The following is a 16,234-nucleotide window of genomic DNA, read 5'->3' as shown; positions in this document are numbered from 1 at the left end:
CAGATGTTCCCCTCCTGTCCTGGGAACACTTGGTTGCCCTTGAAGCACCTGGTGATAGTTATTGACTGGGACAAAGTGGCCCAAATTTCCTTACAGTGTTTCAAGAGTACGACTGGATGGGGAAAGTTACTTTCCAAAGCATTCTTGATGTAGAAATCACATCACAATGTAGAGTGGACTATGTTCACATGTGCCTGGTCAGATTTCCATAGCACTCCAAACAGCACAGATCATTATTGTGTTCAACCAAGAGAAAAAATGATTAAGCTGAAGGCAAGCTTTGTTCAATTATTTCCAGACAGCTGTTCCAACTTTGCACTGGCCTTAAGCTGGAGAGCATATTGAAATGAGGCCCAGAAATTAAAATGGCTTAGATCCCTCACACTTTCAATATTAACTCATTCTCAATGCTTGATTTGAGTAAAAATGTGATTTTCCTTTAGACAATGTATCAATTGGCTGGTTTCTTGAATAATGTCTCATAGCTACAATATGTTCAGCTTTCCTACTCATCTTTGGAGTATGTCATTCACTGGCAAGACAATTTATATTGCCTATCATTAACTGCTTTTGAAAAAGTGATGGTTAGTGGCCTTCTTAAAATGTTGCAACCCTTCTTGTGAGGTGTGGTGAACTACATATACCTGTCTGGACACGCCCCCTGCTGACTGCTCCTGTGGCTCCTCCCACAGACCCTTGTATAAAGGTGATTGAGGCCAGAGCCCGGCCTCTCAGTCTCCAGGATGTAGTATGGTGGTCAACCACTGCTTGTCCCTTCTTCCAGTCAATAAAAGCCGATATCTCGCCTTTACGTCTCAGAGTGAGTTATTGATGGTGCATCATGAAGATCATTCCACATTATTGTTGAAGAGAAATGTCAAGGATTTCAACCCATCAATAGTAAAGAAATAATGATGTACTTCCTATTCCAGTCAAGACAGTGCTGAGCTGTGGCTCAGACTTGGCTGCTTTTCAGATTCATACAGATTGTTTTGGGGGACAGAGAGGGGAGGTAGAGGTGTGGTTAAGATTTGGGGACGGGTATGAGGGGGAGATAAAGGCCAGGCAAGAATGTACTGCTCCACATTCTGTGTTTGAAGGCCACAGTGTGAATGTGCAACTAAAGACACCCGTGGACACATGTTGGACCAGCAGGAGCTGTGGAAAAGGGCCAGTGAGGATGAGAGCTGGTGGCCCCCCAGGATGGCAAGTACCCTCAGGTCAGTACCCCTGCTCATTTCAATGGATGCTGCCTGACCTGCTGAGTTCATCCAGCTTGTTTGTATATGTTGATTTGACCACTGCATCTGCAGTGTACTTTGTGCTCCCCCAGGTCAGTAGGTCCCTGGGTTGGAGATCCAAGCGGATGTAAGGTAACCCCCTAAACCGGCAAGTCTGAAGTTCATGCTTTGCAGTTCAGAGTCCCGTCATTGGCAAGTCCTGGGGGTGATTTCAATGACTGAGATCTAAAGGTCGATGACAGAAGCTGGTGAGTCCAGAAGTTGAGGCCAGTCCATGAGTTCACTGAGGGCTGAAGGCCTGGAGGCGGTGTTGGAAGACAGTCTGTGCACATGAGTGAGAGGGTGAAAGGGAGCTGTTTTTGCTGTTGTTATTCTGTTATTGCTGTTCTTGCTTGTGTTGTTCTGCTGAACATTGTAGGCACGTAATATTGCCACTGGAATGTGTGGCAACACTTGCAGGCTGTTCCCAGGCATCCTTAAGTTGTGTCTGTTGTTAACACAAATGATGCATTTCACTGTATGCTTCAATGTACATGTGATAGATAAATGAATCGAAATTCGGAATAGCGTGACTAGGAGGGCAACCAACAGATAAATGTTCTCATGTAGCTACTGTATACTCGTGGGGTAGCATTCAATGTTTATGATCATGTTTAGCATGTGAACAAAATGGTTAATATCATTCTATGGTCTTGAGCTGCCTGAGTTTTGTTGACTTACTGGTAATGTTAGCGAGAAGAGCATCACATGCTTGAGGTTACAAGTTCATGGTCAACAGTGCCCCATGATGCCTACTTTGGACTAGAACAAAATCATTCAGTACCTATCCCATTCCAGCATGATTGTACTACCATGCAGCACAACGGAGGATGCCCTTGGTATTGAGGCAGGACTTTCTCTACAAGGTCACTCCTACTGATGCTGTCAGGGGCAGGGGCAAGTGGCAGAGGTGATGGAATTCAGGCTCATCAGTTTCTTCACGAGTCCATCTAATCTGTTCTCATCTGAATGAATTGGCAGCAGTTAAGCATCTTGTCATCAGTTTCTTCTGTTGGCCTGGTTGTGTAAGGCTCTAGCAAAGCAGGTTGATTGGGAGAGCAGTCTGTTGTATAAATCCAGACTTATATCTTCCAATATGCTTGAAAGAAGTTCCCTGTTACTATAGTGACCAAATGGGGTCAAATGTTCCAAACTTTTCAGGTTTGAAAGACCATCTAATCTGTTTTGCATTGCAACTTCTGATATCCAATTAGGAAAAAAAAGAATATCAAAAAGTTCTGACTCATTGGTAATGTTGCAACTCTCCAGAGAGATGCTTGTTTATATGATATGATGCCAGGTCTCATTCATTTCTAAGTTATGACTTCAGCTAGTGATTACAGTATTTAAATATTTCAAAACTTGTAAAATTTAGTTTGTCGCTTTAAAGCATTAATGCAAAAGATCTGGGTTATTCCCATAGGAAGGGAATATGCTAGAGAATTGGCAAGTTTAAGATGAACGTGTGACAGCTCCAATTAGACTGCCAAATGGAAAGGATGAAGTTATAATTTATTCAGAAAACAAAAAAAAAATCTGTGCAGAACTGTACAGTGCTCATAAAACCAGAACAAGTACAGAACTTTAATTCTTCTAGCTCAGCCATATATCCTATTACCCTCTTCTTGCAATTTGATTTGAATATATTTTTCTTTTTCCATGACATAGAATTCTACAAGACCGTCTCCTGGGGCCTGCTTTTCAAGGCTGAAAGACCCGTGTTTTTCTCATCTTTCCCCAAATCACCGATCACTTACACTGTTTTCAATTCGGGAGTGTCTCCCTTGCTTGACAGTGGCCAGAACCAGACATAACACAAGAGTAATTGTATGACCAGAGCCCCATTGTCCATGAATTCATTAATTTTTATAGCTTAAGTTTTTTTTTGCCTGTAGCTCAATTTACTTTATCAATTGCTTCTCTGCATTAATTGGCACATTGAACACTAAAGACTAATTAAACTCCTGCCTTTCAAATTCATTTTAAGCCATTTCAGGATCATATTTGGGCTCTATGGCTTATCTACTTACTTAGCATTTGCTTGCATTAAATTTCTTCTGTAACCTTTCCTACCAGGTATATATTTAGTACAATTTATTTTATAGTTTTTCAGCTATATCATTGATCATTCTGACAAATACAGCATCACTGTTTAGCTAAAATACCTTAGCTTTTGAATGAATAGCACTGATAAAGAAAGGAATATTGAGTTCTGCAGGACCTACTGCTTACACCCATACTACATCACCTTGTCCTTGTTATTCTGTAAATTTGGTCCAAGGCATCCATCCTGAGGGGTTATATGATCTTTTTAATGTTCTATGTTGAATCTAACTTTCACTTTGAATTTTACTTATTGAAAATATAGATGTTAAGTTATTGGATTTTCCAAGCCATTTAAGTTGTCAATTTTTTTCAGATGTCAAAAAGGTTGATCACTTTGGAGCTTCCCCTTTGATATCCTGTGGTGTGGTTTTTATTGTCATGTAAATACTCCCTCAAATTTATAGCTAACAATTTGCTCAAAATAGTGTGACTGGGACTATGCCATCTTGCACCTCCGGACCTGCCTATGAAGGCCGCCTTTGCCCAGACCATAAAGTCGCAGAACTAGATGGAAAAATACCCCAACTTCATTAGATTACGGATAACGAGCAGTTCTTTGATTCTGTAGTCATTCAGGTGCCATGTCAATGCTGGAGGAGAGCTTAACTCCAATATCCTCAGGATTCTCATCTTTGGTGATTTCAATATTCATATTAATGATCTCTCCAATGTGAACACTATTGCAGCTGAATTCATTAGCTTACTAGACAGCCTAGATCTTACCCTGCATGTCACTGACCTCACCCATCAACTTATAAATACACTTCATTTAGTAATGACAAATGGGTTAAATATTACTAATGTCTCTTGGTCTGCCACCACTATTTCTGATCATTTTTTGTGTAAATTTTGGTGTACTTCTGCCTGGAACCAAAACCAGAAAAGAAATTACAGTTAAAAGGTTTCTTCATGCTACAACACAACTTAAATTCTCTGAGCTGGCTAGTTTATCTGACCCATATAGCTTAGACTGCTCAGCAAATGAAATAGTTGATTCTTTCAACAATAACTTGGCAAAAATATAAAACAGAGTGGCCCCACTTAGGATTAAAAAGATATCACTGAGTAAAACATCACCATGGTTAAACAATGCTGTCAACAAACTCAAGAGATCATCCCCACTAGCTGAACAAAAATGGAGGAAAACTAGACTAAAAGTCCACCATAATATTTTCAAGAAAAACTAGCCTCCTTTCATGCTGCTATACATTCTGCAAGAACCCATTTTCCAAGATTATTAAAGCGAATAGTGGCAATTCAAGAATATTGTTCTCAACTATAAACCAACTATTGAACCTTGGTGCAATCTATAATGTCCTCAGTCAAGCATCTGCTACAAAATATGTGTATTCGCAATTTTTTCATCAACAAAATTGCTTCCACTAGGAAGAGTACAGCTACAATTAAAGCCAACATCTTAAACCTTCTCCAAATTTACACATATTTCTGGTAGAGATGACTGTAGAAGGGGCAGGTTTGGTGGTGTTTGGTCAAAGCAATGATTAGTGGAAAGGCTAGTTGAGAAGAAAATCAGGGGAAGGGATGTGCCAACTGCAGTTTTCACTTTTGGGAGGGAGGAACAGAGCAGTTAAGTTGGTCAGGAAGAGACTGTGGTGGTAAAAGCCCAAGGAAATAGTGAGCGAGAGTTTGCCAGGGAAAAGATTGGCTCCGGAAAAGGGAGCCTAAGGTCATCGGTAGTAGAAGCAGGAATTGGGGCCATTATTAGCTACAGTACATGAAGGAAAATCTGACCAGCAGATGAAATCCAGAGATGAAATCGCATGGGATCAATAGTAAGTCGGTAAGTTTGGTCCAATTTTGTTTTGGTCGGAGACAGCAGATGATATAGGCAGAGGGGTGTTGGTCTGATGGATGTTGGTGACCAGAGGTGTACCATGGCAATTAGTGCTGGGATCCTTCCCCTTTTCTTTCTTCCATGGCCTTCTGTCAGACTATTAGATTCCCCCTCTCTCTTTCACTAACCTGCTCTTTACTTCACCCCTCCCTGCTCCTGGTGTCACCCATCACCTTGTGTTTCTTCCTCCCTTCCCCTCCCCCTTTCTTACTCTGGCTCCTCATCTTTTTTTCCAGTCCTGATGAAGGTTCTTGGTCTGAAATATCGACTGTACTCTTTTCTATAGATGCTGCCCAGCCTGCTGAGTTCCTCCAGCATTCAATATGTGTTGCTTGGATTTCCCGCATCTGCAAATTTTCTCTTGTTTGTCACTAAAATGTAGCCTGGATCAGAGTGTCTATCCATAAGGAGAAATTGGACAGACTTGGATTGGTTTCTCTGGAGTATCAGATGCTGGGGGGGCGGGGGGGCAACCTGATGGAATTTTATAAAATGATGAAAGTATTTAAAGGGTAGATATTCATATGATTTCCTTCAGGGACAGATATCACATTCTAGAGGTTAGGGTGAGAAGAGGAAAGTTTAAGGAAAGGAAATTAGGGAGGGCAAAAATAGGATTAGTATAGACAAGCATCTTGATTATCATTGACTAACGGGACCAAAGGACCTGTTTCCTTGCTATAGGACTCTACGAATCCATGAGGTGTGAAAAGCAACATCGTTTTTTGCTCAGAAAATAGTAGAAGTCTGGAGTGCACTGCCAGTAGAGGTGGCAGAAGTGGATACAATAGCAAAATTAAGAGACCCTTAGACAGACCCATGAACAAGTGGAAATAGAGGGATACAGGCTATTTCCTGGCAGACAGGATTAGTTAAGAGTAGCATCATGGTTGGTGCAAACGTGGAGAGCTGAAGTGCCTGTTCCTGTCCTGAGTGTTCCATCTTATAAAACTTCAGATTCCCTAACCACAGAAGAGAAAAGATTGCATTGATAAAATTGAAGCCTCAACACACGTGGCCCACTTTCTGAGCCAAGAGGTCATTGTTCCTCAGAGGCCTGCATTGTGCCATAACAAAAGAAAACGTGCACTTGTCACTGAACAGGTCTGGCAGTCTCTCTGCTCTCACTGTCAGAGCCATGCAGAACCCAGAACAAAACAAAACTCCGGAATTGTGCTATTATCCAGTACTGAATGATGTGGAGTTTAAGATTTTTATCGTTGTGATAGAACTTATAGGCCATTAGCTTTGTTTACCCTTCTGTTTTGATCAACTTTTTAAAAAAAAATCACTGCTGTCAGCTCCTCATTGAATGCCCATTTCCTATTGTACTACTGAAAGGCAATTGCTGGAACATTGTTTGCCATCATGACGTTTCTTGGCTAGCTCAGCTTTGGTTTCTTTGATCATGCATTCAACAAGGCTGTGGAAACAATGCAGAAGGGTAAGGCTCAAGAGGTCTTGGACATCAACTTCAGCAGCTATGTACCAAAGAGATGGGTTCAAGGAAGCTTCTCCCTTGAGTAGAGCAGGAGATCACCAGGATTTTGTACCAGTTGTCACCACTATGGAGAGCTGGATCTGTGGAAGAGTGAGAGGATGAGGTGCAGGACAGGCAGGGAGAGAAAAATAATCTTGTTGCATTAAGAGAATTTGTCCCCTTCTGTTCTTAATAAACATAAGAAGAAATTTTGATGTAGCTGACAGTGGTCTCTTTAAGGCCGGATGGTCAAGCCACTGCACACTGGGACTGATGGACAAGTCATGCATGGTGAAACTTGTATTCCAAATCATTCCAAATTTCAGACGGTAATGACAACCATTGAAGTTTGCTGTAAATATTCTGTGTATCTAACAGCAATATTGGATTTTTATGCATGTCATGTGCATGTGAAATCTAGAAACTGATGCCAAATCAATTCACAATTAGGATTTTTTCAAAGTCAAATCTTCACCGAGTTTAGTGTGAAAGAGGAAATTTCTGTGGAAATTTTTGTTCCAGATCCAAAGGGGAAAAGGGAACATCTCATGTTGAAGTGAATGGAATGGATTGGCTTCAAACATGCTGTTTAATTTAAATAATAAGCTCTTAAATTTGGGCAGCACGGTAGCATAGTGGTTAGCACAATACTTTACAGTACCAGTGACCCAGGTTCAATTCTCACCGCTGTCTGTAAGGAATTTTGTACATTCTCCCAGTGATTGTGTGGGTTTCCTCCAGGTGCTCTAGTTCCCTCCCACAGTCCGGAGATGTACCGGTTGGTAGGTTAATTGGTCATTGTAAATTGTCCTATGATTAAGCTCGGATTATATCGAGGGTGGCTAGGCTGCATGGCTTGAAGGACCTACTCGGCGCTGTCTCAATAAATAAATCTTTTAGTCTCCAATAATGTGTTAATTTACATACTTAAGTATTTGTAAGTGTTAAAGAAATGTTTTAAAGTATTTAAACTGATAAAAATTGTTTAAAGCATTTTACATAACTCCAGTATTTTTTTTCCTTTAACTTTTTATATATGCTAGGTATTTTAATGGTTTTGAAAGAGTTTTAAAAAATTTTAATAGTTTAAGTTTCATGATCTTTGATCTTTGAAGTGGATCCCCCTCACTAAGTGTTCTGAATTAGCCTATCTCGGTGCCTATAAAGGACAATGGAAACTGAAAATGGTGCTGCAATTATCAAGAATGGAGAAGTTAAGGGTAGGAAGTACTCAGCAGGTCTTGCAGCATCTGCAGGGTGAGAAATGGAGTTAAATCCCCTGTTAATGAAGTATCATTGATCCTTATTTTTCTAGTTGCTGGTCTCTAGCAAAAAATAGTTCAATTTCCTTTCTCTTTGAATGGAGAATAAAATGATGAAAGGCTAAATTTGAGATATTGTAAAGAATTCCAGATTCATTCTGCAAGAGGCCACAGTCTACTAAGTTTATTTCCACTGTTATTTTGATCACCCATCTGTATGTGGACTTTGGCCCTCAATGGTTCCGGCCACCACAGATGGTAGTTTACTATGTTCCAATATTTCCGACAATTTATTATTTCCAGTATTTTCTGTTTTTGTTTTAGATTTTGAGCATCTGCAGGGTTTTTTTGGTTTTCATATTTCTGTGTGCATTCTTTATGAAATCACATTTTATTGTTCACTGTGGTGAGTAGGAGATTTGCTTCCAAAAACATCCTGGGTGTGGGTACATATCTACTGACAGTTAGTCTTCCATTCTCCTGCATCCTCCTCTTCCAATTGCCCCTCCTTATTCTCCCACCTCCTCATTCGCTTCCTCCGCCTCCTCTGCTAAGGCATACCTACTTTAGGGCTTTTGCCGAAGATTGAAGTCAGCAGCCGGTTCAGCATGTTGGTCAAGTATAGAAACCACTAAACACTTAGATAGTCACAACATCAAGAAAAAACTCCACCAGGAGTTAATACGTGAGGATTTAATGATCCCTTTTAAACAACACTGTTGAGATCTGAGGTATGGACTTGTGGGTGGAAAGACAGAGAAGATCATCTTTCCTGCTGAATGTGTTCAGTTGTGCATATTTAAAAGATGCTGTAAGCTGGAGAGATGGGCTTTAAACTAACTGTGCTGTTGAGTAATCAGTATTACACAAACTGATTTATGCTACAACTTGCATTATCTACATATTTTCAGGTACTTACTGCCTGTGCACCATTGCCTGTACTAATGTGGCATTTTATGCAACCTGCACTACAAATTTGAGTGCACGCCACAAAAATTCTTTTGGACTAATCTCAATTTAACTCTTAGTGGTTGAGGACACAATACAAAGATTTCCTTATCCATATGGGGTTCAAATCCCAAGCAGAGGAAGTAATAAAGTTCAGGTTCTATATCATAGCTGCAATTAAAAGAGTAAGTACAGCTGGAATGTACAGCACATTCACCTTTGCTCATAAATAGTGACCAAACATTGACAACAGTGATCCTTATGCAATAGTGAAGGCACACTCTGAGATATTACAGATATCTTCAGCTCTGGGCTATAGGATTCATGATTACCACCAGACACAACAGCAATGCTTTAAGCTTGCAACTTCTCCTCCAACAGAGGTCAGATTTTAATTCATACATCGTTGCTTTCTGAGGTTCAGGTAGGAAAATTGTTCATTGGAAGCCATATGTCATAAATGGGACTCGTATTCAGATAGATGATTTCCTTAACTGTTTATTTTTTATTATAAATAGTAAATATTCACTGTGTTTGTACAGGAAAGAGAATCTTTACATCAAGGCTGTATTTTTGCAGTCAAATGACAAACAGAAGGATGGATGGCAGACACTACAAAACATTCAGTTCCATTCAGTTTCATCACCTTTTAAAACCAGTATGTGACAGAAGGGGTCACATCATCTAATCTTTGTACTTAATGGCAGTAATTATCTAATTTTTTCTATATTCTAAGCAAAAATGTACACATCATGAGATACATGCTAATTTCTAAAATAGCTGAATATATAGGAATAAATAATAATCTCTCTAGGAAAGTCTATGTTGCAATGCAACAACTTAACAGATTGATATAATGATCATAATTAAGTTTGTGGACAAAGTCATGGGAAATGATCCTGCAAACTCCTATGGATGTATATAAACATCCAGCTATCAAATTTGCTTTGTGATTCGGAAATCATACTTGTGAAAATATCACAATATCCCAATTGCCACTATGTTTTAGGCATTTAGTGGAAAGACAGTCACAATCCATTATAAACAATTTCTGGAAGTCCAGCTACCTGTCCATAGCTTTCCTGTAGACTTACTGAAATAAGAAATAGTTTTCAGTCTGTAATATAAACTTACACATTTTTTCTGCATATCAGATTCTTTTGTGAATAATTTTATGTACAATATCAATGGAATGTATATTGTTTAGATCTTGTATACTGTTAACAATGCCCAAAACACCTGTCAGTAAATATATAGCCAACCAATTATATTACAAGGATATCAAGAAAATATAGAATACAGTACAATACCTTCAAGAAATACCATGGTAGATATAGAAGTACATAATATTGCACATTGCAGTTTCATTACTAAAGCTGGAGTTGGTTTGTTGCTTTTGTTATTTTTTTGCATTGAATGCATTTTGATAGTATACCTAATTATAGAACTTTAAACAGCTCCACTTACTTCAAAAGAGATCATTCCACCCTATTACTTAGTCCTTTATTTGGGTAATTTTGATGCATTCATTAGCAGAATCAGAAACCAGAGTTCTTGTGATAAACATTTACATTTTAAAAATTGAAAATACAGTTGAAATAATTGATTCTACTTCTGATATCACAGCTGTATTCTTAAATCTATTGACAAAAGGAATCAACCCTCCAGTGATCATTGAAGCCTACCCTTAATATTAATTTTGGGACCGAGCCATCAGGATGTCAAAATTTATTGGGAATTAATGAGATTTCAGTGACTACGTGGATATCATTTGATGCTTTGGTAACTTGTAATTTGGGGGGTGGGGGTGGGTAAAGCAACAAGTAGCTATCATGCAGAGTTATGGTACTATCAGCCAAGATCTGAAAGCAAAGTAAAACTTCAGAGAATACTCCATGGATCAATGGAGAAGAAATTTTGAAATGGTATTGTTTCTGTTTGTGAAGTCAGGCCATTTGAAGAGTAACTTAAATTGTCAATACTCAGAGTGTTTCCAAATCAGTTTTTCATTGTATTCCTTATGAAACTATATGTTGATAATTAATGCATGAGGAATGCCACAATCTGGGACACTTACTGAATGTTTGCTGCATATTTTTAATATGGAAGGACTATTTGGAATGAATTTTCTCTATCTTCTCTCAACAGAAGAGTCAAATCTAAGGTATCACTACTATTTAAACCAAGAAATAGAATACGAGTCTCAACCAATGATCACAAGTGAAAACCATTATCAGAAAAAGACAAATGTTGGTTTGTTTCTGGGGAACAGATCCAACCGTTGTGGGCACCATGGTCCCATTATGTTTGTGTGTCCAGAACAAGGGTTGTTTCAACTTTTATGGACTTTTTCATTCATGCTATATCTGGCTTCAGATAATGAAAGGCACCTGTAATGGAAGTAAAAGAAACTTAGGAATGCTTCTTGTGACAACATCGTTGCAAGGGGCCACGTCAAATGCAGGTACAATGTTGTCAGGGCTAATCATGACCTGCCAAAACTACAAGGGTTACTTTGTTTATATTAGGACAAGTTTGACAGTACCACATGGATCCAAGAATATTGTCCAAGATGATGCCTGATTTGGCCTTTCTCAGAACATGTGTTTTTAATAGTGACATTCCAGTGGCTGCTTTATTTTTTGACAGACCTTGGCCTTAGGTTCTACATAAATGGCAAGCATATATTAGGTCCTGGCAATTAATCACATCAAGATGCTGCTGACAGCACTGAAGATAATTATATAGAGTGCTTTAACTCAGCCCTTCAACTAACTTTTTCTGTTAGAAATAGGCAGAAGTTCTTAAGTGCATGGCAATGCCTTTTCAGGATATTTTGTACTGGTTATCTAATGATCTAACTCAATTTATTGACTTTCCAGTGATCCCTTACGACAAAATCTCATCTTGCCAAAATTAAGTTTTGTTTCATTTGTGCTATCTCTCTGTTTATTCAACAGTAACACTAACTGCAACCACAGATTGTTTAACTTTATACTTACAGACAAAGGGAGCCTTAAGAGGAAAGATTTACCAATTAATGTTAATATTTCAATTGCAGCACCTTTACGACTTTTAGAAGTACAAAAATAATAGTGTATACAGTACTAAAAAGTTTGGCATTTCACTGAGTACATAGAATAATATGTTCACATCGAATCCTTCATGCATTCTCTTGATAGATTTGTAGATCTGTCGATTTTAAATCATTTAACAATTGTTTAAATATCATAGAATTTGATCTAATGCTTTTAATCAGTGTAACGAAAGTGTAGGCAGTTTTAATTCCATGTTAGAAGAAACTTGTATCAAAGTTCTAATAGGCAAAGTTCTAATAGCCTATAGACAATTAAACAGTTAGTGTTCTTTATTCATTAATTAAAACTACATCCCAGCTAATATAGGAAATAAAGTACCACCTGTCTGCTTGCTCGTAAGACAGATGATTACAGCCATGAGATTAAGTATTTTCATAATAATAGATTTTTGGCAGTCTAACAGAACTTGAAGGGAAAAATGCTGATTGTAGCCTCGCCAGACTGTGGTAACATCCAACGTGTAGACTGCTATCCAAAAATAGGGCAAGACATTGCATTTTCAGATACCAGAAATGCACAGTACAGAAAAACATCACTTCTTCTTTTGTTCCTCAAATGAAATATAACATTAATCCTGCAATATATTTACATTAGTAATCGGCCCTCTTCTGATCGTAGTTCTTCAGAATCAAACGTTGACCAAATGTACATTTTCTTTTTATTACATTTTGTATGCCCTGCTTGTGCATTTGGCTGGAATGTTGCACTAAGTGCCAAACCAAACTAAAGGAGCAATATATTCTGTAATTATTTATTTTAAACAAGACTAATAAAGTTGTAATGAACTTCACATTCATAATCAGAGTTTGTATACTGAGTCACACATTTTGATACAAATCGATGAAGGATGGGGCGGATATGCATTTTTATAGCTAAACGTATTGCTTAGGTTGACATGGCACTTACTTTGCCCATATTGTCCATACTGGTATCCTGCCACTGGATCCATGCTGTAACCTGAGGAGCTGTAAGTTGATGGACAATATGACTGGGAGGTGGGCAAGGTGTCAAGAGGTTTCATTGGGTCTAGCCGCTGACTACAGCTGGCAGAAACAGAAGTAGATGGTTCCAGGCCTCCAGTTAGTGGTGATAGGGCGTAGTCAGTTTGTGGCTGATGTGGAACGCCACCAGGATTTGCCAAGAGTCCCATTACCTGCAGAGATGCAAAGTCACACAATTACTAAAATACTGAGACCAAATTATATTTTTGAATGCATTTTTAAAGTATTGTTTGGATAGTGTTTTCGGTGGTCTTTGCATTGATCATAATGCTATAATGGGTTGTGATCCAAAAAGAATGCTATTGTGGTCTCACTAAGCACTCCTTGTGAATTGAACAAATAGAGCATAAATAAAAATTACCAAGCAAACTACAGTAAAAAAAAAGATATGTTTCACCAATCTATTTTAAATTTTTGGTCAATGGGAGTGAAATGAATAGGAGGAAATGATTTCTAAATTGTACAAACTGAGAGGTAAACATCTCCATGTTATCATGTATAGCTCTGAAATAAAACCCTAAGGAATGGAACAAATTCAGTTAATTTAAAACATAATGTTAATGAAATCTTGGTTAAGCAAGAAGTGAAAGAACAACTATTTTGGGACTAGGATAAAGTCAATACTCTGGTCCTGATTTACCCCCATTCTCCAACTTCAAACCAGCCTCTAAAACATTACATTGTCTCCGTGTTATAAGCATGACCTCCCTTCCGTGCAGACCACAGCATTGCCTGAAATCCCCCTGGTCACGTTTGAACCCCCATTTCCTTACATTGGTGCTCTCAGGAGTCTATCACTGGTAGACGATTAAAAATGGGCCATGACTATGGGCTCAGAGCAGCAGGTGAAATTCTACCTCAATTCTACAGAGGGAGATTCAGGAGAATTAGCCGTGGAAGTGTTGCACGCCTGCTGGGATGCCATGGCAGTCCTATGGTCAGTCGACTGAATGACAGGAGGGTAAAGTTCATAAGATAAATACCTTTGGATTAAGAGGATGGAGATGTTGGCCAGAAAGAACTACAGTCTACAATTTAGTGGATTTGGATAAATCAAGGACAGGGGGAGCAGACAAACCAGTTGTCTTTATTTCCTCCCATTTTGTGAACTCTGGGATAATCTAATCAGAGCAATTGAATGTGGACACAAGGAGCTTCAGGCAACGACCTGCTAAATCTGAAGCCATTCTCAGAATAGTAGCTACTTATTTTACAAAGTGCCAGACGTATCAAAGAAGCAATCTGTAATTTAGTTAAACTCAGTGTCTGGATCAGCTAATTTGACTGGTTTGGACAGTCAGAGTTGAAAGATGCAAATACACAAGGCTGGGTGGAAGAAATATAGAACAATGTTAGTTGTGGCCCTGGACTAGGGACAGTAACAAGGTGATTCAGGTAAATCAAGACCTTGAGCCAATGGGATGCAGATCCATCAGCTCAGCTGCTGAGGAACATCCTAAGAGTCAGGAGCTCCAAATATGTAATGGCGATAACTCTCCAGGGACCAACCATCACGGAAGTAGAGGACCCCATGGACACATGGCCATCAGAACCACGAGGAACGCCTGGCCAGTGTCGACTCCTTTCCTGGGTAATCCCTTTTTTCTTCACTGAGTATCTATGGAGGACCAGGAAATTCTAGTGGGTGTGTACACAAGTAGTTTGTGAACCCTGGTGCTTTTTAGTTGAAACAATACAGGTGAGTTATCAGTAAATACAGATTCTCTCTGAGCCTCTCTTATTATTATTACAACGGGTGATTCTTGTAACAGCCCAGACTAAAATTTGCATCAATATGAAAAGAATGTCGTGTTTATACATGAAATTCCTCATATCCTCATGTGGAACATGCACTCAAAAGGAAACACTTACAATTGAGTGAGACAGGTATCCAAGTCACTGTGCCAGAAGCGGACACAAACACAAGGAAAGGACGAGAACAAGCAAACTGCTCCAACAATCTTGTCCATTTGACTTCTCCACATCAGAACCCTTAAGCCCATCCCCCAACCCATCCACCATCCTCAGGTGACTAAAGCTGACAGAATCTCTACTTTACCCAGATTAATGTTTCAGTACAAATATCTCAGATATAATTTAATAAAGGTTACCCAAAGATATTTTTGAATTGCAGTTAAAAACAATTTCTGTCATTTAATTTACTGTCTTTGGAATGTTAAATATCGCTTGAATATTATAAAGTTTTAATTTATTAACACCACCCTTTGTTTCAGATATACAACACCAAAAGGAAAATAGTGGCGCCTGTTCTTGCAGATTTCACTCAATTGATTATTGTAAGGTTATAATGCATTATTTTTACATAAATATGTGCAATATCGTCTTCCTCAAGTACAAAAATCAGCAATCCAAAATAAATTTTGTTTCAAATTATAACCAGATATTGAATATAATACTGAAGAGCAATTTCTTGTCAAAGGAAATTTACGTCTCTGGCCTAATTTTGAGATCAAGTAACAGTGAAAAGGTGAAATCCTCACAAAAATAGTTTTAAATGGTAATTTTTTTTGTTATTGAAGGGACAATGCGACTTTTTCTCAAGAGGAATTTGATACACACTCAACTTAATATTTCTATAACTTAAGGCGTCATGGTATTCTATCAGTTGTATAAACCTGCCCGGAGGCAAACTCTTAATATGTTTGGAGGAATGCCAGAGAAAAGATTGAATATTTTAAAGTTTCCTGTTTCTCAGAAGATATCAACGAATGACCCTAAATGTCCATCAATGTAATTTATTAAGAGATAATTATTTTCTGGCAGTTACAGCAAAGGGAAAACTTGCAGGAAAATAGGTAAGGAAAATAAATTCGGATTAAATTTTGCAACACAGTCTCTACTTGTAAGTCTGTTATTTTTATTCTTATACTGTAAATAAACAACTTTGCTTCTTGAGCATTCAGATGGCAGATTGTAAATCAACATATTCAATATTTTAATCATATGTCTGGTTTCTAATTTGAAGTAAGGCAAAAAAAATTACTTGCCCTTCTACCAACTACAGATCCAGTTACTCTAAATGATGCTCAATCATCACATCAGACTCATTCTGTAAACCAAATGTGAAGAGGAATGCTGAAGAAAATTATATATTTACACAGTATTGATTAAACTTCAAAATTTTACAGTTGCTTCCAGGCACAGTTTTGATAAAGGATTAACATCTAGTTTGCAGAGGATTAA

General features: G+C 38.4%; 1 protein-coding gene across 4 annotated transcripts in view; it reads right to left on the bottom strand.

The window, feature by feature from the left end:
* Positions 1 to 11,172: 11,172 nt before the first annotated feature.
* pax3b (paired box 3b) overlaps positions 11,173 to 16,234 on the bottom strand; it is a 90,083-nt gene continuing 85,021 nt past the window's right edge. For 3 of the 4 annotated variants that reach the window (XM_059989393.1, XM_059989385.1, XM_059989375.1), the window contains 2 exons: positions 12,936 to 13,182; positions 11,173 to 11,321 (listed from right to left, as the gene is read on the bottom strand). In XM_059989393.1, the coding sequence (XP_059845376.1) occupies positions 11,287 to 11,321; positions 12,936 to 13,182 (282 nt within the window). In that variant the 3' untranslated portion in view covers positions 11,173 to 11,286. Of the gene's footprint in view, positions 11,322 to 12,828; positions 13,183 to 16,234 lie in introns of those variants that run through there. The other variant, XM_059989366.1, reaches the window with a different exon arrangement.

The sequence above is a fragment of the Hypanus sabinus genome, chromosome 2 (assembly GCF_030144855.1).
Source record: "Hypanus sabinus isolate sHypSab1 chromosome 2, sHypSab1.hap1, whole genome shotgun sequence".
Taxonomy (NCBI): Eukaryota; Metazoa; Chordata; class Chondrichthyes; order Myliobatiformes; family Dasyatidae; genus Hypanus; species Hypanus sabinus.
The sequence above is the reverse complement of the archived record's forward strand: the minus strand, read 5'-3'. Positions and strand labels throughout refer to the sequence as shown.